General features: G+C 35.7%; 1 protein-coding gene across 1 annotated transcript in view; it reads right to left on the bottom strand.

Moving 5' to 3' along the window:
* Positions 1-25,281, bottom strand: part of LOC125240573 (coiled-coil domain-containing protein CG32809) — a 110,269-nt gene that overhangs the window by 2,747 nt on the left and 82,241 nt on the right. Inside the window, exons 16-23 of the mRNA XM_048148523.1 lie at positions 24,289-24,378; positions 23,458-23,520; positions 22,906-23,078; positions 21,296-21,415; positions 20,629-20,738; positions 20,309-20,450; positions 20,116-20,216; positions 19,172-19,319 (exon numbers count right to left, since the gene is read on the bottom strand). Coding sequence (XP_048004480.1) covers positions 19,172-19,319; positions 20,116-20,216; positions 20,309-20,450; positions 20,629-20,738; positions 21,296-21,415; positions 22,906-23,078; positions 23,458-23,520; positions 24,289-24,378 — 947 coding nt within the window. The remainder of the gene's footprint in view (positions 1-19,171; positions 19,320-20,115; positions 20,217-20,308; positions 20,451-20,628; positions 20,739-21,295; positions 21,416-22,905; positions 23,079-23,457; positions 23,521-24,288; positions 24,379-25,281) is intronic.

Genomic DNA, 25,281 nt, shown 5'->3' with positions numbered 1-25,281 from the left:
TAATCAAATAAAAATATTACGTCTACAACATTTCACGATATGGTTAGGTAATAAAATAAAATATATTTTAAAAGAGAAAACTTAATAGAGGTCCAACGAGATTAAATATTCGTAATGTAAACAGCTCTTACTACCTTATGCTTCGAAACATTATTCTCAATAACGCCTGTATCCCATGAAGGGGTAGGCAGAGCGCATGAAACTACTCAAGTTTCAGTGCCACTCTTGGCAAGTAAGGGGTTGACAGAAAACGTAACTGTGACATTGCAGTGACAGGTTGCCAGCCTCTCGTCTACGCCACAATTTAACCCATGTTCCACAGTCGCCTTCTACGACACCCACGGGAAGAAAGGGGGTGGTGAAAATCTTAACCCGTCACCACACGGGGAACGTTTTATTATTGAATGAGATCATTCAAAATCACGAAACAAGTACCTATCACTACTGAATTTACCGACTTATAATTTCAATAATTAGTATTATAATAAAGTGAGGATACTTAGTTTGTTAATATACTTGATTCCATTATGCAGCAACAAAACACTTGTGGATTAATAGTCCAAAGGGAAGAACGAGATAATAAGAACCAAAACGTGGTGGTTAGCATCGGACAGGGCTGGTAGGCAAACACGGTATAATTCATAATGTTCATACCTACTTATATTACGTGACATGAAAGATATAAAATTAATATACATACGTTAAATTTTGTGAATTAAAAGATGCATAAAAAGTGATATTCCAATGTAAAATAAATTGTCACTCTTAACAATTGTGATGATTTTGCCATTAGTCAAAAAAGTGTTAAAAGTACTTTGTTCTAAATACTCAACAAAGCTAATGTCTTAATGACATTGCTACTAAACAAAACTAATCTAAGGCAAAGCTCAAATGACTGCTTTAACTAATTTCTTCTAATATACGATGAATATAATATGTATTACCTAAGTGAAGTGCAAAATGTACGTGGTAAGGTTCAGAGTTAAATAGGTACAATAAAAAGTGTTAAGCGAATAAAAGTGTGTAAAAGAATTACCTGTGCTCCTGTATCCTGTGATTGTACAATATCACTTTTTGAGATAGCATTCAACATAATAGCCAATCGAAAATAATTTATAGGATTATGTAAAAGAGATTATTATATCTTTCTAGTTCAAATAGAGGAGGGCAAGGTCGTGAAGGATGCAAAAAAATGGTGGGATTGAGAGATTACGTAGCTAGAACGCAACTTGTAACGGAAACTTAGTAAGTGGCATAAAAGATAGTGGTCGAAAAGCTTTCATTCTACTCCTGAAGAACTAGGTTGCGAGCTGCAGCCCCTGGTATCGAGAGCACGCTGCAACAAACAAACGGCGGTGCACTAAGATCGCCAAGCGGCTAACGTCGCATGCGGTTACTCTACGAGTCAACATTCAACACTCATCACAAGTGGATATGCCACGTCTTCGATGACGCCTCGCCTGCAGGGCTAGCACATCATACATAGGTATCTCGACGCGACATAGATCACACGTCTTTTTCTAATTGTATACAATTAGGAAAAGATACGTATACGTATTATAATACGGACACATTAAGCATGAAATAAAAAGAAGTCTTATACAGAAGTAAGCACGTTTCGTCTGGCATTTCATAACTTCCATTGTTTAATGGAAGTAATTGGATGTAACCATATATGTACATAAGTTACTAGAATAAGTTTTGATGCGCTTAAATAAGTGTTGAAGTGTATCCTTAAGCATTTGTGCGCATCAATCGAAAAGGTGGCATAATGTTGACTTTATTGGTATTTTATATAAAAAAAATCAAAGCCGACTTAAATATACATTAAGAAATTCTGTGTTTGAAAGAGTAAAACAACACGACTAGTTATGAAAATAGAACCTAGTAAAATACCTGACATGAAAAAAACGAATAAAATATTTCTTATGTCTTGGCTAATGCACACTGCACAATAAACATTGGATTAATACAACTGTCAAGACATTCTAAGAAATACATTTAAGGTGGCTCGCTTTCCATACAAAAAACATCTACCATTTATTTAGTCACCGCACACTACAACTAAATAAAAATATGCGCATACATCTACTATACATTATCCGTCGTCGCGGTAGTGAATGAAATACATTGTTTCATACAGAAATCATGGACAAATCCTTGTGAATTTTTTATTAATTTTACGTAAATGTGTGTGCCAAATTTTGTGTACAGACACAGAGCCGTCATATTTCGCGCATTTTTAGTTGACATTGTCATCAGTGACATTTGGCTCTTGACAAGTAATTATTTAAAGATATTGGTTTAGTTAACTCAAGCAGACTCAGAAATAATGACGCATTTTGTCAACAAAGATACATATCGTGTATTTCGACACTGCTAATGTAAATCGAAATGGCGTCTCGGTCAAACGACTGACTATGATGCAGAAGATCGTGGGTTCGAATCCGAAGTTTTTTTTAATCATTTGAACTTTTATGGATTTATTAAGTATTTTTTATTTTTTTAATGGAATATTTGACTATTACTATATTGCTTTCCTATTTTTTATTTTCATACAAAAATACAATACAATCCTTTATTATGCCTTTGTTGATAAAATAAAATATTACACGTCTGGTATAATACATTATACATAGGTCATAGTGTGGGCATAGTATTAGTAAAGTATTGCATTTACTGAGCTGGTTGACCTATGTTATTGTTGTGTGAATGTTTTTCTTCAACAACTAAATGGTTATATACAAGAATATGGGTAGCTTTTGCACATTGTAATTTTTCCTCAGTCACCCGTTGACCACGAACGCTGTAAAGTGTTTGAAACATCGGGATGAATTTTAAACTCATTATACGCGATTTAATCCGTTTTCATAGTTTTTATTTCATGAGTAACTATCGCGGTAACTGAAGACAATATTAACTAAATGGTTACAAATAATAATTATCATCAATATAATCTGGTCCAGGCAGGCAATTATGGTCGCGCGATAAATGATAAAACATCTGGCCGTCCCTATAATCGCACTCACTAATAGTGCGACAGGGACGGCCTGATATTTTATCGTCTATCGCGCGACCATGCTACCCGTGCTGTACTAGCTTTTGCCCGCGGCTTCGCTTGCGTTAGAAAGAGACAAAAGTAGCATATGTCACTCTCCATCCCTTCAACTATCTCCACTTAAAAAACATGTCAATCCGTCGCTCCGTTTGGCCGTGAAAGTCGGACAAACAAACAAACACACATTATCTTTGGTGAAACAACGAATTCTTCCACTTCAGATTATAGAGTAACCAGCTTTTCCCATTTATAATAAACTAGCTTTTGACCGCGGCTTCGCTCACGTAAGAAAGAGACAAAAAGTAGCCTATGTCACTCTCCATCCCTTCAACTAAATCCCCTTAAATAATCACGTCAATTCGTCGCTCCGGTTTTGCCGTGAAAGACGGACAAACAAACAGACACACACCCTTTCCCATTTGTAATATTAGTATGGATTTGACATTATTATTTATATTTAATTATTTATATATGTATAGCCCAATTTCGTCGGGAACAGCGTGTTATGTAATGGCGTCGTTGGTGTACAGTCGTCTGTCACGCCGTGAAGGTGCGTTCGATTCCCAGGATTCTATAAACTTTTTGTATTTTTTTGGATATAAATTTCGTATTTTTTATTGACCGAGCAAGAATGGAGAGCCGAAGGTATCAATTTTATCTTAGAGAACCTATTGATATTTTTATTGTCATTTTGATTTTCTATTTATTAAGTTGAGATATAAAACACAACTTTTAATACCCTCGCTAAATATAATATTTTATCGAAATTACTCCTTAGATAAAAAAAGTCCACTTGAGTTTTTAAAGCATAACGTTACTCAGTTAACTCTTGCATTTTCATTTATTAATTTAAGATTTCAAAAGCGATTTGAATACCCTTGCTCCATCGAAAATAAACAATTAGAAAAAAAATCATTCGAATCGTAGTTTAGAAACTAAAATTTATCTATACTTTTTTGGAATTTTTAAAAATATCAGATTAGGATAATTATGTTAGAAATTCTGAGTTCGACGAACCCAAAAATTATTACCATGTAAGAGAATAGGTTTTTAATCTTTTTTGTGGAAAACGCTCAGTAACTACTGTACGAGTACATATACATTTATGTATAATAATAAAACAAAAAATAGTGTCTCATAGTGTTGTGTTCCCGCCGGTGAGTAAGGCTGCCAGAGCTCAACGAGGGTGTGGGGTGCTGACGACGGGAGGACTTACGGAACTAATTTGTTCCGTCTATTGTCCTTTGAGTCGTCGGCAACCCAAACCCTCCTTTGAACTTGTACACTCCTTTTGCTGTGCACACGCAGCAAAGGGGAGTGTACAAGTTTCTAATGGGGCGGCAACGCGCATGCGACACTCTTTGAGTTGCAGGCGTCCATAGGTTACGGTGACCGCTTTCCATTAGGCGGACCGTATGCTTATTTGCCACCGACGTAGTATTAAAAAAAAAAAAGAAAAAGTCCTGGATTCGAACCCAGTACTTCCATGCAAATCATGCGATGGCACGTATTTACCGCAAGGCTATTTAAACAAGCTGTCGCCGCGTGAAATTATCGACTAGAAGGAATACAAAAACACTGTTTGTATGTGTGAGTGGTACTTAGAAATAGTGTAAAATAGTAAATTTATCTACATTAAGGGGATTAACGTTACAATGAGAAGATGAATGTTTGTTGTAATACGTCAATTTTAATATTAAATGTTCGCGAAGCATAATTGAAAGTATATAAATGCCTGTACGACTCCACAAAAAAAATAAGACTGGTAATTTGAAGATTAACGCCATCTAACGCAGCCTGAGCTTCGGGTAACCTAAGCGAGCCACCTTAAAATATATTGTGTATTACAAGTTGACTTTTAATTGGTAATACAAAAACTAAATGTTTGATTGAGGTTATTTCACATAGGGAAGTGCGCGATAATCATTTTAAATGTGTTAATGATCATATATGTACTATTACTTGTACTGTCAGCATCGCCATCCAAAATACTTTGCTAAATACTTATAGACAAACACCTTTTTAGGATTCCGTACCAGAAAGGTACAAAAGGAACCATTATGTTGCGGCTCTGTCCGTCTGTCTTGTCTTTATGTCTGTCTATCTGTCTGTTTGTTACATTTCTAAATATCTCAAGAACTACATATGCTATCATTTTGAAGTTTGGAATAGTTATGAACATTGTTTACTTCTACAAATCGAAATTGCTAATTTTGTATTTATTAATAAATAATAATTATTATAGAAAGTGGCCAATATGAAAGGGAGGCAAGTTTTTAAATCTCAAGTTACTAGGTCAAGTGGGGTCAATAATTACTTAGCGTGACAAAGATTTCAATTCGCACATAACATTAGTTATTTGTTTTACAAGGGGGCAAAGTTGTTGTTTAACCGCACGTGCCAATATTGAAGCCCGAGCAAGCGAAAAATTCCAATATTATTAGGGTAGTTGCACCATTAGATGATGACCGATGGGTCTAATGATATAAATAAATAATTCACGAATCATTTTACGCACCCGGGAGTATTTTTCTTAAACACAGCAACAGATCGCCGAAACTAAAATTTAAATTCCCAGACAAATAAGCCATGCACACGTCCGTGAGCGGTCGTCGAGTTAGCGCTTCACGCTAAAATCGCATTTTGTATGGATTTCTTATTAAGGAAAAGCCTTCAGAATTTAAGCTTTTTAATTCGTAAAAAATCGAATATTACATTTATTGACGCAGTTTCCTTTCGTATATATTCTTGACTAATGTCTCTATTGTTAACATTATTAAGAATTACGTTTTTTTACTTATTTTATGAGATACTAGCTTTTTCCCGCGGCTTCGCTCGCGTTAGAAAGAGACAAAATGTAGCCTAAGTCACTTTCCATCCCTTCAACTATCTCCACTTAAAAAAATCACAATTCGTCGCTCCGTTTTGCCGTGAAAGACGGACAAACAAACAGACACACACACTTTCCCATTTATAATATTAGTATGGATTTGCTGGTCAAGTTATGATTCCAATATTGTACGTTCGTGCCTAAAGGTGAACGACGGTCAACTTTTGGACAAGGGCTCGTTTTTTCAAATGGTATTATAAAATTGAATAAGATAGATAGATGTACTATTTTTACATCAAATTTATTGTTTGTTGGTCGTTGATTTTTTAACCAAAAGATGAACGGAGCTTTTTTTATATAATAAGGATTTATTTAAGTTTTAATTTGTATGAAAACGGGATTGTTCAACTAAAGAATCTGTACCCAAAACGTGAACTAGGAAAATTTTCTGGTTCATCTTTTAGGTTTCCAGTAAATGAATTTTGCGTCAAATTAGTTCGTTCAATTTATTAATGTTGTGTCCAGAACATGAACCAACTAAATTAATTCGTACAAGTTTTAGGTAGTGGTTGCAAAAATGAACGCTTTAATTTTCAGAATACTTATATATTTTTTAATTAACGCGTGCTGTTTTTTAACATTGTAAGACCATTTTCTATTAATACCAATGCATTTACAATAGGCGCAAAAGCTACTTTTGTTTCCGCCTGTTCATCTGTTGGAGTTACATCGTTCATATATTGGGCACATTATTCTGACTTTTTCCTGGTTCATCTATCGGGTTCAAATCGTTCAGAGATAGGGCACGTTGTTCAACTACTGGGAATTTTGACCCCTTTTTAGATATAATCATTTTTTATAAAATTACCGAATCATAACACGAGTCCCGAAAGTAACTTATTCTAAACTCAATTAAATGCGCTACCACATAAAAAAATTAAAATTGTTAAAAATGATTTAGAAAAAAATTGTCAACGTTAGGAAACTCGCTTAGCTGTTCATCTTTTGGTGATTTCACCCTAGTGGAATCTTGAGCGTTGCGAGGGTTTTCAGGCACGAAGGTTAAACAAACTTTGCCGCCGAGTGAAACACAACATTTTTCACCACACCAACAACGAACAAAATACTGGATATAAAACATAAAACTAAATCAAATATATCAATTTGTTCAATATTTATAATTCAAAATCATCATTTATAGGTAATTTCTACCAGCCAGCTCAAGATATGAAGTTAAAATTTGTATGAAATTACTTTGCACTCTTGTGGATAAAATGCAATTTTGCTATCTGTTTTCGAATAGCAAAGTAAGCCTTCATTAGTTGGTGTGGTGAAAAATATTTTTTTATTATATTTTTCTGAAAAAAAAAAAACATGTTTTTGAAGGAAAATAAAAAAAACATCACACCCTTTATCATAAAGACTAACAACGAACAATTATGAAATATGTATTATGATAAACATAACAGGAAATATAAATTCGTACCTGTAACATTTTTGGAAACATTTTTTATTGACAAAAACCTTTTAGATGTAAATTTTCAATTTAACCACCCTTGCGGATGTTTATCTTATCATACTTATAATTTAATGTATAATTCAAATTTATTATTATTTACATATTAAATATTGTGCGTGTAACCTTCTCTCAAATAAAATAAGAACTGTTGTAATCGGCTAATCACACTATGTAATCCTTATTGATATCTAAACTTCAAGTCTTTAGAGTTAACTATATGAGTAACACAAAATTTGAACTATTGAAAGTTTTTACGTATCCCTCGGTGGGGGAGGCCGACTCGCACTTGGCCAGTTGTTTAGCTGTTACAAGAAGTATCTAAGTTCTGAAGCCTAGTTTGATCCGCTACTTTTGATGCTGACTGTAGGTACATGTGTGATTAAGCACTTTGAAATGCGTGACGAATTAAATTAATCACCACTAGCGACCTAATCTGGTCCTGGTTGATGGGAAGAGGAGCTACGGCTGCTTAGATTGCTTTACATGTGTTACCATTTACAAGTCAACCTGTATTATATATTACATATACGAAATAGATATCTCTATTGATATAAGCATTGAATAAGAAAATAATTAAGCGACGACAATCTTGTCACAATAACGGTATGTTTAAATCGGCCTTAGAAGTTAGAGTTTGTAATATTAAAATATTTTATAGTACAACACGCGTTTAAAAACTTAACATGCATGATGTAAACGTGGAGAAACAATTAAACTCATTTCAATTATAGGTTAAAAAATACCTAATATTTTATTAATTAAATTTTTACTATAAATATGAATATACTTTTTTAAAAATCTTGTTTCTTTGGGACTAAAATAATATCAGATGTTGTTTTATGTGTAGACATTTAGATAGAGAGTGTACGCTAAAAAGCCAAAACCTTAGGTTTATTCTAATGTGGTAAATAATAAGACACTCATATCATATTTGTATGGCGAACCCCCAACTAAATAAACACTAAACTCAGAATCCCACGAAAATATTTTAATTCATGACAATCATGACCCTTTTTTACTGGGCGCTCGGTGATATTGTAGTTATGTGAAAATATCACCATGCTAATAAGTACTACATGTAACGGCAGCGAGTGGGTATTATTTTAACAGACCCTTTTAAATATATCCTTCTCTGAACGTCTAAAAGTGTTCGAACTGTGTAGCTGAATGGATATTGAAATCACAGTCATTACATATCAAACACATACTTATACAGATGTAGTGCGAAAAGCTTTTCCTTCGTATGTTTACGGGAACGTACGAACGTGTCATGCTTTTTCAGCCAGTGTCAGAACAAAACGTACTGACTACTACTGAAACTAGCATGACAAATACGAACGTTTCCGGGAAAACACGAAGGAAAACCTTTTCGCACTACATCTATAGTAGCCAGTTCAAATTTGAATCCTTTGAAGAATGTGCCAATACTTAAGCATACTTTCGTGGGTTACCTACTAAAAGTAAAACATTTAATATTCATCAGTTTCAACACCGGAGTAGTATACGAAATCAAATATGCTGTTATGTTATGATATATTCTTTTATAGTAAAGTAATATTTTGCAGTAATTCATCAGCCTTTATTTTTCGTTAAGATGTTTGCTCGAGTCGAGTCGTAATGCCTAGTTACTTCATGTACTTATGTGAAATGTTTCCGGTTCACTTGAACCTAAACTCAAATTACCCTATTGCACAGTAAAACATAAGGTCAAAAACACATATACTCGTAAACACCTAAATTCAAAATAAACTAACGCCAAAATACCTTAGTCCCAAAACACCCTAAAAATAAAAAGAACTTATCTTGATCATGTACTACTCCTACATCACCTAAATGTCATAAGAGTTGAAACTCGGATCAAACTAATCCCATAATAGACTAATCCTAAAACACACCATTCTCTAAAATAAAACAGTCTTAAAACACGCTAGTATCAAAATTTTTAAAGCTCACTCCTAATTCTAGAACACTTAGTACAGTCAGTATCTGAAGTTTACACACCCTTAGTATATTTAAAATAAAGTCGCGTTTAGATTGTTTTCATCATTAGGATATTTTAGGGTATTTTGGGACTAGCTTGTTTTGAAACGATTGTATTTTCACAATCGTGTAGAACATGAATCGTGTCTTACGACAATAGCTTGTTTGGGCCTTCTGCTTTTATGACAGTAGGCGATCGTGATAATAGTATATAATAGAGATAAGTTCCTTTTGAATTTAGACTTTTAGGGTGTTTTGGGACTTGGGTATTTCAGTGTTAGGCTATTTTGAATTTATGTTTATGTGAGAATATGTGTTTTTGACTTTATGTTGTACTGTGCAATAGGGTAATTTGAGTTAAGGTTCAAATGAACCGGAAACAGTGAAATCTTTGTAATAATATGTAATAAGTATTGAAGTAAGTATATGTAAAGTGCACATGATGATAGTTGCCCAATTAGTACACGGATATGAATCGAAATGAGCTTCTTGATTTCTTTTCAATTATTTGACTGATACTGACAGAAGCTTGGATGTACAATTATTAGATAAATCTTAGCGATAATTACACGTATTCTTCTGTCAATACAGATTAGTCTTTAAATGTTTTCATGAAAACGAGCACAGGATTCAAGAAATTTGATGACTACTTCGTTTTCATAAAGAAACATTGTAAAAATGCTCAAATTTAATATAAATAGTGTTGCACAAATATAAAGCAAAGTATTAAATTTCCATGCATACCGCTTCATGTAATACTGTCTGAACTGTAAAAAGATGCGAATCATTAAGTCAAAGGGAACTCGTATTGCTATCTTGAAGCGATCTTAGGACAGAGGTAGCTAAAGCGCTGTGCTATCTTCCAGTGCACCAACATGCCTACATAACAATAGCAAAATGGGTGTTACGTTACATAACCAAGTTAGATGAAAGATTTTAAACAATAATGTGAACAAATAAATAAAAAGATAAATATAGAAAATTAATAATAGTATGGATATAATTATTACGAAGATTTTCATTACTCGTTAATAACTATCGCTTCTCTGAAGTATCGGCTGTCTTTCCACGCGAACTGAAGAGTACCATCATAGAAAAACCACGAAATCCTTTGTTAAAATAACTTATTTAATTTATGAAAGGAAATATATTACTGGACATATTATGGATGTATTTATAAAACTATAGATTGTTCATACAAGGTGTCATTTGGTGAGAGTCATAAAACCGTTACATAGGTACACATAATTTATACTGGAAATCATTTTTATGTTCCCTCATATACTTACAATATTAAGTAATTGATGAAGTAACTTTCAATGGAGTATTTAAAATGGTACAATTTATCGACTCTTTGGCGATGAATGACGGTTTCCATGACATGACAGGGTATGTAGCCGAATAGCACAAACGCTCACGAAACGAAACGCGTCGCGTCGTAGATATCTATCTCTATCGCTCTTGCGTATTGGCGCGACAGAGACTACCTTTCGCGGCCTTTCGTTTTCGTTTTGCGTCGTAGAAATACCATTCGGATACGGGGCCAGGTACCTCAAGTCTGTTATATTTGGATTTTACAGTATTTGTAAAATTTATAAATTTGCGTGTTAAACTTCGAATAATTGTTTACACATAAATTTTATTTGATCGCTACTCTTTTATTCGCATTAACAGTCATAGGAGCCATCATTCGACGCGATTCGTTATAACCAGTAATAATTTATATATGTTAAACATTGCATGCCAGCTCTACTTAGTGTTAGAACGTATTAATATGTATATATTTTTGTATCACATGAATAATTTGCAGTAAAATATAAGTATATTATTATTACAAGTTGAGCAAGATGTAATTTTTACGGAGCACTACACATTCATGTAAAAGGAAATGTACTAGGTATTTATTAGTACGTAAATGCACTAAATACTTTCAAATTCTCGACTCGTCAGACGCAAGATTTCCTTCTGTCCTAATATATTATACCTGTATATTATACCAATTACCTAGCACTTAAAATAAATGTTTTAATATTATCTTTAGTATTAGTTGTTAATCTGGAAAACGAAAGTTTTTTATAGGTACTGAATTTTTTGTTATGTATTAGTGACAGAATCGTTGAAAAAATGTTGTATCTACCTAATCTAACAGTCTATTTATACGGTGGTTGGTAGATGACTGGTTATGTTGGGCTCACTTTATTGCTCTAGTGCGTTAAAGATAATAAAAAAACACTTACTGATAAATTAATATAGCTGTCCTGTTTTTTTTATAATTGAAAACCAGTAGGACTCGCGCTTAGGTACCTATACAAAAATATAAAGCGTTTCAGACCTATACTTTCGTTGTCTTAAATGGAAGTTCTGGTTTAGTCCGTGTATTTTGACCTAAATATGTTTTGTCACTTTAGTTAGCAATGTGTTTGAATCTTCAAGAGAGCTAAAACTGCGTCGAGTTTAAAAATACTCGGATATTTTAAAATAATCTTCTAAGTACTGCAATCGTACGGGAACTACGTCATTGGCATTGGCATGCCACAGTACCGAATTGGTATTCGGAACACGTACTTATTTAAGAAGTTTTCAGATGAATTGATCCAATAAAATATTAATTATTACGACACGTACTTTCTTTAAAACATATTCATCTTAACACTTTTATCAATGATCAACGCTTAAAATAAATGGGATAGCAAACTGATTCGGATGCTGCAGTGATTTAATGGCAGGTCCAGCTACTAGAACTTTTTCAAATACCTTAAATAATCGAAATTGTATCAAAATTGGCATTATTTTCCTGAAGCAAGAATCAAAGAATGCAACGTTTACGGAATGTGCATTGGTTGCAGGACAAGTGCAAAATCTTACGAGTATACAGTGTGAGTAATTCAAATGATACGGCGAGGGAAATCTGAAACAATAAGCGATATAAAAAACCGTTCGTAGGAGTCACATCATCAGTTTGAGAAGTAATAAAAATTAAACTACAATAGAAAAAAAAGTTATGTCAATAAAAATCACATAGACTCTAAAACTTCTTGTGTAGGTATAATAGTATCAAATAAACGACATCTGGCATCTGACGAGACGTTTATATAGGTAAGTATAGATTGAAAATAATTTAACTTGTTTATAATATAATGTAGATCATATATGTTACCATATAAATGCAAAAAAATATTAGCCATATTAAATAAAATAGATCTTGAAAGCGAAAATGATATCTAAAAATTTTCAGATTTCCGTTCACTGTTGTTTTTCAATTGCTCACCCTGTATTGTATTCTGTTGTTTTGGGTTTGTCACACTCTGTCATTGATACAAGAGAACCAAACAAAAGGTAATTTCCATTAATATAGAGAATTACTATCAGTGCATAGATTGCCATCTTTCGACACAGGCCTAATACTTTTGAACCTCAATTTTGACAAAGTGTCCCATATTCTTAACTTAATATGCATTGTAAATGGCAAATATTAATATTATCACCATCTAGCCGAGAATCAACCAAGTGTAGCTGTAATACATCTAGACGGTACTGCAGCCTGTAGTACCGTCTAGGCGACCGTACATTTCTCTCAATGGCTCCAAGGTAAGTACATTGTTATCTTAGATTTTGACTGTCTATGCGGAGTTATGTATATGTCTTCGACATCAGTAATGAACACTCATACTCAAATACATTTTACTTAATGTCAGGCACCTAATTATTGAAAATATAAAAAAAATATATTACATATGAGGGTCATGCCAAAAGAAATTAGATACTCAAAATTTACATACTTTATTCTTTATTACAGCTATCTATTTTTTCGAAGTATTCACCGTGAACACGTATACACGTTTTCATCCGTCTAAACCACTTAGAAATACCGATGACCACTCTTCTTTAGACACCTCAGAAATTTCGTAATTATACGCAGCCAATGCATCTTCTTTGTTCTCAAATCGCCTTCCTTTTAATTTTTCTTTAATTTTAGGAAAAAGATAAAAATCACAGGGGGCTAGGTCAGGGGAATATGGGGGGTGGGGCAGAATAGTCACGTTTTTTGAGCTGAAATAGTCAAGTGTTCTAGCGGAAGCGTGCGGGGCAGCGTTGTCGTGGTGCCAGAGCAGGTGCCGGGTTCCTGACTTCGGCCGCTTGTCACACCAAGCTGACAGTACTCTTGGGGCACAAACTGTCACATACCATTCTGAATTAACTGTCTTTTGATCTTCTAGCACTATTGTAGCAATATGTCCCGTCTTGCAGAAAAATGAGGCAACCATTTGTTTTTGTGTGCTTTGGGTTCGGCGACATTTTGTTGGCGTCGGCTCATCTTCAAAACACCATACTGTGGACTGTCGCTTTGTTTCGGGATCGTAGTTATATAGTCATGTTTCGTCACCTGTAAGTATATCATATACGTTTTTGTTCTCGCCTGCGTCGAATTTATCTATCATAAATTTGCACCAATCCACGCGACGGTCTTTCTGTAAATCGGTGAGCTTGTGCGGCACCCATCTTGAACAACGCTTATGAAGAGACAGTTTACTATGAATTATAGTTTGCAATGCTGCTGATCCAATGCCCAGTTCACGCTCGAGCTCTACATATGTAATTCGTCGGTTCGCACGAATATTTTTTTCCACAGTCTTTACATTTTCTTCAGTGACTGCGGTTGGCGGCCGTCCGGTCTTCGCCTCATCTTCAAAGCTCTCCCGTCCTCTTTTAAATTCAGCAAACCAATTGAAAACAGTTGCACGTGAACACGCAGACTCTCCAAAAGTCGAGACTAAAAGTTCAAAACACTCTTGAGGTGTTAAACCTTTTTTAAAGTCATAATATATCATAACACGAAAATCACGTCGAGTAAGCTCCATTGTTGCGGAAAATTCCCGCCAAAATTATTTAGAAAAAAAATAATTAAAAAAGGAATCCTAATGGCCGCTGTACACACATGGCCAACAGTTCCACCAACCCCCTTGGCCATGTGTGTAGAGGGCTACTTGGCCGTAAGTTGGCAGTTGGCGCTTGCGCTTGCCGGCCAACCGATTCGTGTCGGTTTTTTGTCCACACATCAAAGGATCTTGGCGCCAATGGCCAACTGCGTTTACACGTTGGCGCTTCATTCAGTTGGTCGTCAGCCGTCAGAGAGGACAGTAGTGATATATTTACGAAAATAATAAGTTTATCTATGCCAATAATAGTGTAGATTTTAGGAAATAAAATAACCTTGCAAATGTTTAATGTATTTCCTAAAAAGATAAATGTTCTTATCAGAATATTCAAAAAATTGTTAATATTGCAAATAATTTAATTTTACTACGGGGTTATTATTTTTTAATATTTTTTTTCTGACAACGTCTATGACCAAGAATTTCCTAGATTTTTTCATTCCACGTCCATCTTTCATGAAGAGCCAATGCCAAGTGATTGGTTCGCCAATGTGTAAACAGCGGCTCTTATCTTGGCCAAGGGGTTTCACAAAGGGCTGGTGGAACCGTTGGCCATGTGTGTACAGGGGCCATAAGAATTTCCAAGTGTTCCATTTTTAAATTTATAAGCAGATAACCTACCTTTACATTGGTGTATAACTGGCCAGTATCAATCAAATGACCATGGAGTATCTAACTTCTTTTGGCATGACCCTCGTATAAATAAATATAAATAGTATAGGACATTCTTACACAGATTGACTGAGGCCCACGGTAAGCTCAAGAAGGCGTGTTGTGGGTACTCAGACAACGATATATATATATATATATATACATACTTATATACATAGAAAACGGTGCCCGATTGATATTCCGAAATAATATACGCCGATTTTCGGTACGCCGACAACGATTCGCCGACGTCTTTTTTGGCCGAATAACGATTGGAAGATTCTCATTTCGCATAATATTTGTTCGTAAACGGAGTCGGTAAGCAGAAATTTGATACGCCGATTTACTTTTCGCCGAATAATCATTTAGTAATTGTAAAAATTGGCCGAATAAAGGTTGGTCGAAACACAATAGGTCGAGTGATCATTTGGTATTTTTTTTTTGGTGAGTTGGCTGGAACTTGCATACAAAGTGTTCTGGATTAAAAAAATTACTTGTTAGATCGTTTATAAGAGTAACTCACATTTATTTCATTTACTTATTTATAATATATTAATCATCATGTTCTGATTCTAAGGATTAATTTTAGTAAATTATTTATGTATTGTTGTTTCCAACTCACCATATTTTTTTTTTTAATTTTTAGTTTTCCCATGCGTAAATTACTTAGCACTTTTCTGTTCAAGAACATAATGTTAATTGTCAGAATATGTAAATTATTACCGCAACGAAAAGAATTTCACATTATACATTGTTTAAGAAACAAAAATGTCTATTAAGTGTGTAATTTCTTTAAAAACCATTCGTTCGAAAATGTTTTAACGATGCATAAAATGTGAAACGTTATTCGACTAAACGTGGCCTAAACGAAAATATTACTTTGCTAAATGAAAAATGTCCAATAATAGTTCGGATAATTTGCACAGAAGCGAATTAAACTGTATGCGTACCAAGATTCTACGTAACGTTATTCGACCAAAAGTGACAGCGATAGTTTGATTATTCGGCTAAATGGCATTCGGCGAATCGTTGTCGGGGAATCAATAATCGGCTATAAAATTGTCGGAGAATCATTAGGTAGCCATAGAAAACATCCATGACTCAGGAACAAATATCTGTGCTCATCACACAAATAAATGCCCTTACCGGGATTCGAACCCGGGACCGCGGCGCAGGCAGGGTCACTACCGACTGCGCCAGACCGGTCGTCAACATATTGACTAAAAATTTCAGTAGGTAATCTAAGACGATAAAGCTTTTACTGTGAGTATCTAGACAGCGATACACATATACTTAGATGTTTATAAATACGCAAAATACGCACATAACTATCATTGTCCTTACCAGGACCATCAACTTTATACAGATAGGATATCATTAATTACGGTTTTTACCAATATACTTGTAAAAATTGATTGACGAAAAATAAATTTTAGTAGTCGTCACAATCTTGACGACTGGCCTGGCGTAGTTGGTAGTGACCCTGCCTGCTAAGCCGCGGTCCTGGGTTCGAATCTTGGTAAGGGCATTTGTTTGTGTGATGAGCACAAATATTTTTTCCTGAGTCGCGGATGTTTTCTATGTAAATAGATAAATACATACTTATGTATGTATTTATCTATTTAAGTATGTATATCGTCGCTTAGCACTCATAGTACAAGCTTTGCTTAGTTTGGGGCTAAGTTGATCTGTGTAAGGTGTCCCCAATATTTATATTTATATTTATTAACAACTAGAACTAGCCTTGCCGCGCGCGAGTCCATACTTGAAGTCGCGCTTGATGTATGGACTCGTAATATAATTTTAGTAAGTATTTTTCTTTGTGGATTCAGAACAATAATATTATCATCAAACTCTTGTAAAAAAAATCCCTTTTACCTATGACAGAGGGTGAAATTTCAAATTTTCTTTCTCAAGGGAATGTTACAATTTATGCAATTTAGTCATGCCAATTTCATACATCATTAGTGATGTAGTATGATTGAACCAATTAGGATGACGATGAAACCAATTAGGTATTATGATGGTATCCAGAATACAAGATAACGTATACGTACATATGAGACATTTTACACATGCGGAACGTATTATCTTTGGTTCACAATTTCTAGTCCTCTAGTAACAGTAATAACAGGTATTTAGTGACTCATAAAAGCTCACGATAGAAGCCACTTTGGGGGCGCTTTCTACTAAAAAAAGCATTGCCGTTTGTGCAGAATCAAAAGCTGTTTTTAAATTTACAAAAAATACGTGCATAATTCTATGAGGTATAAAATGTACTATTAGTACACCACGGTTAGTCCAATTACAAGCAGAGGTTTACAAAATGATATAGAAGACTGACAACAAGCATGCAATGCTGCGATTCATGTCGTTATTGTAGTTAGCATTATTTATTAATTATATTATAACAACTTTTAGTTTTGAACGAATAAACACGTCACCTGAATGCTAATCAAAACCTATCGAAACGTGAAACTAGACTTTTCTCATTAAAATTACATACATTTAAAGCACAATAAAAGCATTATAAGCTTGAAAAGTATTTAGCATAAATTCTGTTTAAAAATACCTTTGTTGCAATTTTATTGTATTGCGTGTCTGTGACGAACACAAGGCAAATCCGATTTGCTTTTTAAAACTTGGTCATTAGCAGTAAGGTGAATGTTATCATAGACACAAAGCTAAAAAAATATAGGCATTTGGAGGTCGCATCCCGTGAAACCGGTTACTGACTACATGCCCACCCCTCACATATGTAACACTGGTAGTTTCTTGGATCAGACTTCGCTTAGACTGGCGACTGGCTTGCGATTTGAAGTTTCGGTGTGTAGGTACATACGACACGCATATGCTCACAAGGAACGGATGTGGGCCGACTGGGACACCATGGATTAAATTTAATATCTTGTCAAAAAAGTGCAGGTCGATTTTCGAGACTAATGTACAACGCTTGAGGACAAAATCCTTCCGTCCCTTGCAACCATCAATGTGCCTGTTCTACTTGAGCCGAATGGCATAAGCAGAGATGCAAGAGGCCTGATGGACTGTCCTTTGTTCCTTGGTGTATGGGACGAATGTTAGTGTGGACTGTCTTAGTCCCACCTCCAACGGACTAAGATAAATTTGCAATTTTGAAACGGTCGAGGGTCCCAGCACGCACAAGCTTTTTACAGAAATCTCGCTACGTGGTTGACGTAGCTGATGACCGAAGATCTGGCGACTTCCTCGCACAACGTACCGGCATTGCGATACAGCGGGGAAATGCGTCAAGGTCCTATTTTAGATACCTATAAACTAGCTAATAAATTGTATGCTTAGCCTTAGTTTCTATATAAGTAAGTTTCTTAGTTTTTATATAAGTAGTTATGTAAATAAATGCTTTCAATTAGTAGAGAGGTAAATAATTACATTTGCAGGTACCGCCCATAACTATGGTAGGACAAACATTGTACAAATTAAAATATGGCAACACTGTAGTGTCATCCCATTTTCTTACATACCTGCACTGATTTGAAAAGGCAAAGGGTGATACTCAATTGTAGCCAGTTTTTAATTTTTCAATTTCTCTTCGGAAAAACCTGCATACAGAGGTAAATACTATTTATTAATTAATTATTTTAGTGGTGAAAATGAAAACCTATTATGATTTATGATTATCCCTTTCTTACACATAACAAAATCGTTTTGAATTACAGTAAGGGATGTCATCGTCTCAATTTTCCCGTCGGATAGATATGTAGGTAACACACTGCATGCAAGGGGCTTAGCTTAGAGGTAATTTCAGAGAAGAACATCTACTCGTACGACTCAAAAAGCCCATGCAAGTGACATGGGGAGCAAATAAAAAATAAAACACTTAACATAAGATTAAGTGTCGGAAAAAAATGCAAATTTTAACTTTTGGCAAACCTGCAATTGTTAAGCGAACTTTTAATAACGATAGCATCTGTAAATGTATAATATATTCCTACAAAAAAGAAGTCCGCTTATTCAGCCTGTAAACAAGATTGTATATGGTTTTTGAGTATTATGATTTATATTCAATTGTATTCGAAATACCGTGGCAAAAATAAGTTTTAGTTACTAAGATAGTATTTTTTACAGAAATTGTATTTTTCTTAAATGGACGAAACTTGTTTTTGCCAGACAAATGCTAGTATACAAATGAGCAGTGCAGAATATAGTGCAGTAGTTACCTTATTGGAGGGTTGTATAATATGCGGGGGGGTGTCGGAGGCGAAGTCGTCGGAGGAGGGCCCGGCGGTGAAGCTGGAGCCCTGCGAGGAGCCGGGCGACACGCGCCCGTCGGCCGCGGGCAGCCGCTGCTCCTGCACGCACGCCAGCCTGCGCACACGCAGCACCCGTGTACTATACGCTCACCACTACTCCACACACCCGGGTTTACAGCTAGATCACCACCAGGGCCATTTTTTTTTCAAAGTTGTCCACCCCACTTTTTTGTAACGTATTTTTCGATTCAAATTAAGAATCTCGAGGTCTTTCGATCCTGATAGGAGAAAAAAATTGTCCCAAGATTTCCATACATTTTTCAAACCTACCATTCCGTTACCGCCATACAAAATGTATGAAAAAATGGTAACGGAATTGGAAAAAACCTTGGGACATTTTTCTGACAGCTCGCGATTCTGAGTGGAAACAACATAAAAAAATCCAAATCCAAAAAAAGAGTGGGGTGGACAACTTTGAAAAAAAATGGCCCACCACCGGGGCTAGCCACTCACATGCTTCCAGTAGCGAGAGCTACGAGCTTGCACACCTCTGAATTGCTTGCAGTAGCTGTGGCTACCATAGCGGGGTATGGATATGTTTGACTAATTTTATGTCGAAGCAGTTTGGCTAGGGAGGAACCCAGCCATCTAGGGCTTATTTATCTACTTGTATTTAGAAAAAGTCCTATGTCCCCATTCGGGCTTGGGTCATGCTTGAGATACCTACAGAGCATGAACCTTAGATGTAAGGGTGAATAAATAAAAATACCAAAATATTCGTAATATAGAATACAGAACACAATACTTAATTAAAACAGACCTATTTTTGGTAGGTGTTATAGGATTGAAAAAAAAAACACTCGCTTTGCACTATACTAACACAATAGATATAGAACTCCAACACTATTTACCTTTTTAGGGTCACTAATGTCCCAGTAAGTTTTTTACATCGACGCAAAGCTAGTTCGAGACGTTCTGGCTCCTCTTCTAGCATTTTTTCTTTGCGCACCACCTGTAATAAATGATTGAACATGTTATATGGTGAGTAATAAGAAAATAAATTATTGTGAGATCCGAGTATGATGTTAGTACTTTGTTTCCTACCTTTTCCATCTCCGAAGCCAATTTAACTTTCATCGTATCTTGTAGAATTGGGAACTTGAGTTTCCAGTCGGCGACAGTTTTGCTGCTCTTTGACAGCACCATGGCTATGCGTTCGATATCTGCCATATTGACACGGGTCTCCCTGAAAAACCAAAATGGAATTTTTATTTTTATAGGTATAAATAAAGTGTTAACTTTATTAGTTTGGCTCCGATGGCTATTTTATGAAAGATTAATTTGTTTGCTTTATAGATATTGTAATTTATATAATAATATCACTATCTATGAGAATATCATGAACATTAGTGTTATTGTAGTACCTGTTAGCAGCCTGACCGCGAAGTCGTTCAACAGTAGCCTCCAGCTCGTACAAGTCATTCTCCAATAGGAGCATGTCTTGCCGGTAGATTTCCTCTTCACGCGTGAGTTGCTGAATAATGTGAACGTTAATTTGAATGTCGTCGTGAGCTTTTAGCAAAGCAAAAGGTCGGTATGGTTGAATCCATCAGGGACGGTTTCAGTACACGAGCGTGTTTTTTTAAACAATAGCCGGGCCCACACAAAGCGAGATGAGGCACGTCGCGAGGCAATTTCCTCGCGCGGCAAACGTTATATTTAAACGTGCCTCAGCCGAGGCAGCACGTGCGTTATGTTCGGCCGAGCACCCTGCCTCTGCCGAGGCATGTGTACATTGGACGTTTGCCTCGCAAGAGTCGCAAGCACATGGCTGCATGGTGCCTGGCTCTGTGCGGACCTAGCTACTAGGACACGATTCATTTCTTCGACGGAGCAACTTTTACTTTAGTAATTAATAACAGATCATAGCAGGCTTATTTTTCCAGTCATTGAAAAATAATGAAATCAATATAGGTAATTATGTACGGGGTTATTCGCATTGACCTTAATTATTTATTACAGAAATATAATAATATTGGTTTAGGTAAAAAAATATTGGTTTAGTGGACTAGTAGGTAAGCGTAGGTATACCGATTCCGGGTCGCGTTCATAGAAGCTCGCGGCGAGGGCGCCTATTTTGACGATGGTGTCGGCCATCAACTGCCTCATCTGAATGGCGTGTGACAGCGTCGACCGTCGTAAATTTCGAGTCTGCGAGGCAAAGAAGACATTATTTTGACACTATAATTAGGTATGCGCAACTGCAGAAAGTAGATTTGTTTTGTGTGTGTTACAAGAACTCCGCACAGCATTTAGTATTACAAAACACATATTTCCACTAAGGTACAGCAGGGCAAATCTAGACTGGGGGGCCAATTGTAACTGGTCCATTTTTTCCATGTTTTACAATGTTTGCATTTTTAAATAGAGTGTCCACCGGTTGTACATGGTAGACGTCTTCAGTGGACATATGTTAGAACTTAGAACTCAACATCATAGTGTAATAGTGGAAAAAATGTATTAGTTACAATTGCCCCCAGTCGAGATTTGCCCCGCTGTACCTTATAACATTTTAAATATAAGTATTAAATTACATGCTGAAATAATAGTCCGTTGCTTCTGGAAAGTTATGTATGAAAATGTTGGCATAATTAATGGAAGATTTTTTTTGATTGGGATATGTACATTACAGGCCGAAGTTATTTTTCATCAACCCTCCCCATCCCTCCCCCCTCTGCGTCACCCCTCTTACCCCCCTTAAATAGCCGAAAATGCGGTTTTTCGCGATTTCTGACAAAACCGTTGTAGATACAGAAAAAGCGTGTAGGAAAAACGTAATCCTTGATAAATTTACTACAAATCGTTCATTGACACTTTGGTTCTAGCACTTATAGGTTTCGCGTGATCCATCACGAAAGTTGGTCCTTTGCTGCAATTTTCTTTAGTGAACGTTAAGTTTTCTCCCAAATTGCTTACGAAATCTGTTTGATATTACTAAAATATTATAAACTGAAAATGAATTTCAGGGGGAAAAATCACTACCATGGGTGAGACTTGAACTCACGGCTACTGGATTGATGCGCCAGGGCTCTACCAACAGCTAGCAAAAGCTCATGCCCAGTCATAGATATACTATATAGATCAATGGTACTCCTAGCGACTACTACCGTGAAAATATTACGTCTTAAATAGTTACTGGAATTCCAAGAAATTCCACCCATGGTAGTGATTTTTCCCCCTTAATTTTATTTTAGTCATGAGTTACAATATTTTAGTTATATGAAACAAATTTCGACGATTTCGTATGCATTTTGGGCGAAAACTTAACATTCACTAAAGAAAATTGCAGCAAAGGACCAACTTTCGTGACGGATCACGCGTAAACTATAAGTGCTAGAACCAAAGTGTTAATGAATGATTTGTAGTAAACTTATTAAGGATTACTTCGTTCCTACGCGCTTTTTCTGTATCTTCAACAGTTTTCTCAGAAATCGAGAAAAACCGCATTTTCGGCACTTTAACACTTTCGAAACCGGGCTCTACGCGGCGCTACGACATTTTCGCTACATACGGGTTTCCCCATGTAATCGGCTACGCTTCTACGAGCGGTGTGCCCGACAGTCGGGTTATAAACGTAATTCAATAAAACCAGTGTGTTGCAAACACTAAAGCAACAAATAGTGTTAAATATTTAAACAGACCTCAATCCTTAAATCACGGCTCTGCTTCTGCAACACGCGCATGTCATTGAAGAAGTCGGGCGTGACGTTGATGGTGTATATCTTCTGCGACACCAGCGCCAGCTGCTGGCCCACCAGCCCCGCCGGCTTGGGCGGCGGCGCTGGCTTCAGCCGGTCGCGCTCTGCAACCGTTTCTAAGCTAAATATATCTACCTTAATACTTATTCGTGTCAAGCCTGCTCGTACTAGTAAGTAAAGCTACGCTAAAAGTCATATTACGCTATAAGTCAATTCAGCAAATTCATATGGTTTCTTTAAAGTACAGTACCTATACTATTAGTTTATCGCGATTGTATTTGACAGTAGGTCACATGTGAACTCAAATCATCTGGTTCGTAGTTATGCACGAACGAGATGCACTGCGGGATCCAGCATCTACCGTTGCGACTACAGGCGCGATAAAATCATAGTGGTGCTGTAAATATTGATTTTTGCTTCTTTATTTAGGTACTTTATTTTGATTTTATGTATTACTGACAAGTACACAGTAAATGCTGTATTTTATAAAATTACCTTGCGACGAGGTCCTTGGCAATGTCGACGACTTGATTGCCGGTTTTGTTGGCTTTGTATCAGCTTGTTATGGCAAAGAAGTAAGCGGAAAGAAATCAAATACAAGAATTATGAACATGGTTATGATCTTATCTATGAGTGACTAGAGAGATAGATTATAGTAAAGGAGATCGGGCCTAAACAAAACTAAATAATGTGGACAATGTTCTTTAACATGAATGCAAATATTCACAGACGTTAGGGTATTTTACGTAGGTATTCAAATAAAACTTCAATGACAGCGAAAATATGGCTAGGTACTAAAATAAATGCATAATGACAATGACAAACTTGTTTTCTAATTTGTATCAGACGGATGTTAAATACATACATAATATGCACATGAACCTTGTTTCTTTTTTGCACTTTGTACATCTTTTTCAACAACATTTGGTGACTTAGGTAGGTATTTCTTAAATGGGTCTGAATGGGTCATTTAAACTAATGTGTTAAAATTATAGTTTTATGTTATTTTATTGTGAAGTGTGGTCCATCCATAGGGGAGAATAACTGTGATACAAGAAATGAATTGAATGCTGGCGGAAATGTTAGAGGCACCAATTCACCAAGCGTCGAGTCGCAGCGGAGTGAGCCGCGACCGCAAGCTCGAGCGTGCGCGCCACCACAACACTACCTACTCTCAACTGTTCTACAGTAACTAAGGGGTTATATACTCATTGTCGGAGGCAAGGAAACTCATTTACAATCAATATCATTCTTTAAAACTACTTACAACCCGAATCTATAAATGTAACGTGGGTAATACCTAAATATTACGATTTAAATGCATACCTGAATGTTGGGGCGAATGTTGAATGGGTGAGTTCATATCTGGTGGGTCATCGCTAAAGGATACCGATTTCTCAAATGACACTGATTTTTCTGAAATCACAAATGAGGAACTACTCAGTATACGCAGTCAGAATACAGTGATACGAAAACAAATGTAGGGTCGCGCTTATCGACAAAGCTCTCTAGTGTGGAGTCAACTCAACCAACAGCAGTAACTAAGGGACGTCTTTATTTTTGTATTTAAGATGGTTTTTAACCGACTTCAAAAAAGGAGGAGGTTCTCAATTCGACTGAATGTTTTTTTTTTTTTTTTAACGTCCGCGTTTAGTTTTAGCGTGTAGTAATGCAAACGTGTTAGTATACTGCTTAAATTACTAAATAAGACTATACCGGATGAAATATGCCGAGAAACCTGCCTGACAATTGAGGTAGTATATTTGGATCATGAATTACACAGCTAGAGCATAAAGCGACCCATATCATCGGTCCGAGCATAAACGAGGATATATGGGGAATTTATTCCCGAATTGTATAATTAAGGATTTACTCAAATTTTCACTTATTTCGTATTTAATAGATAAGAAGATACTTATTAAAAAAATCGTTAAAAGGTTGTAAAAGATTATTTTAATACCCTGTTGCCGATTACAAACGACTTAGATAAGTTTTGTTATGAAATTCTACTTTCAATCCATGCCTCCTGTTAATTTTAATATTTAATTAATGTAGAAACTGCGTCTAGTTTTCTATATAATGTACAAAAATGATTGACCTTGACTGATGGTGCCTGCTTTAATAAACATAAATGTGTTCTTTTTTGGACTACTTACTCATACGACTACATTATATCGATATGTTATTTCATTATAATTGTTATACATTCTGCAAAGTATGTTACTGAATATTTTTGAAAGATTTCTCTTTCTATTTCACCCGGTACGTACGTCGTACATGTATGTCTTCAGTTTATTTAGGATGTTCGTTTCCAAGGAC

Source organism: Leguminivora glycinivorella, chromosome Z, assembly GCF_023078275.1.
Source record: "Leguminivora glycinivorella isolate SPB_JAAS2020 chromosome Z, LegGlyc_1.1, whole genome shotgun sequence".
Classification (NCBI taxonomy): Eukaryota; Metazoa; Arthropoda; class Insecta; order Lepidoptera; family Tortricidae; genus Leguminivora; species Leguminivora glycinivorella.
Note: the sequence above shows the minus strand (reverse complement) of the source record. Positions and strands in the feature narration are given on the sequence as shown.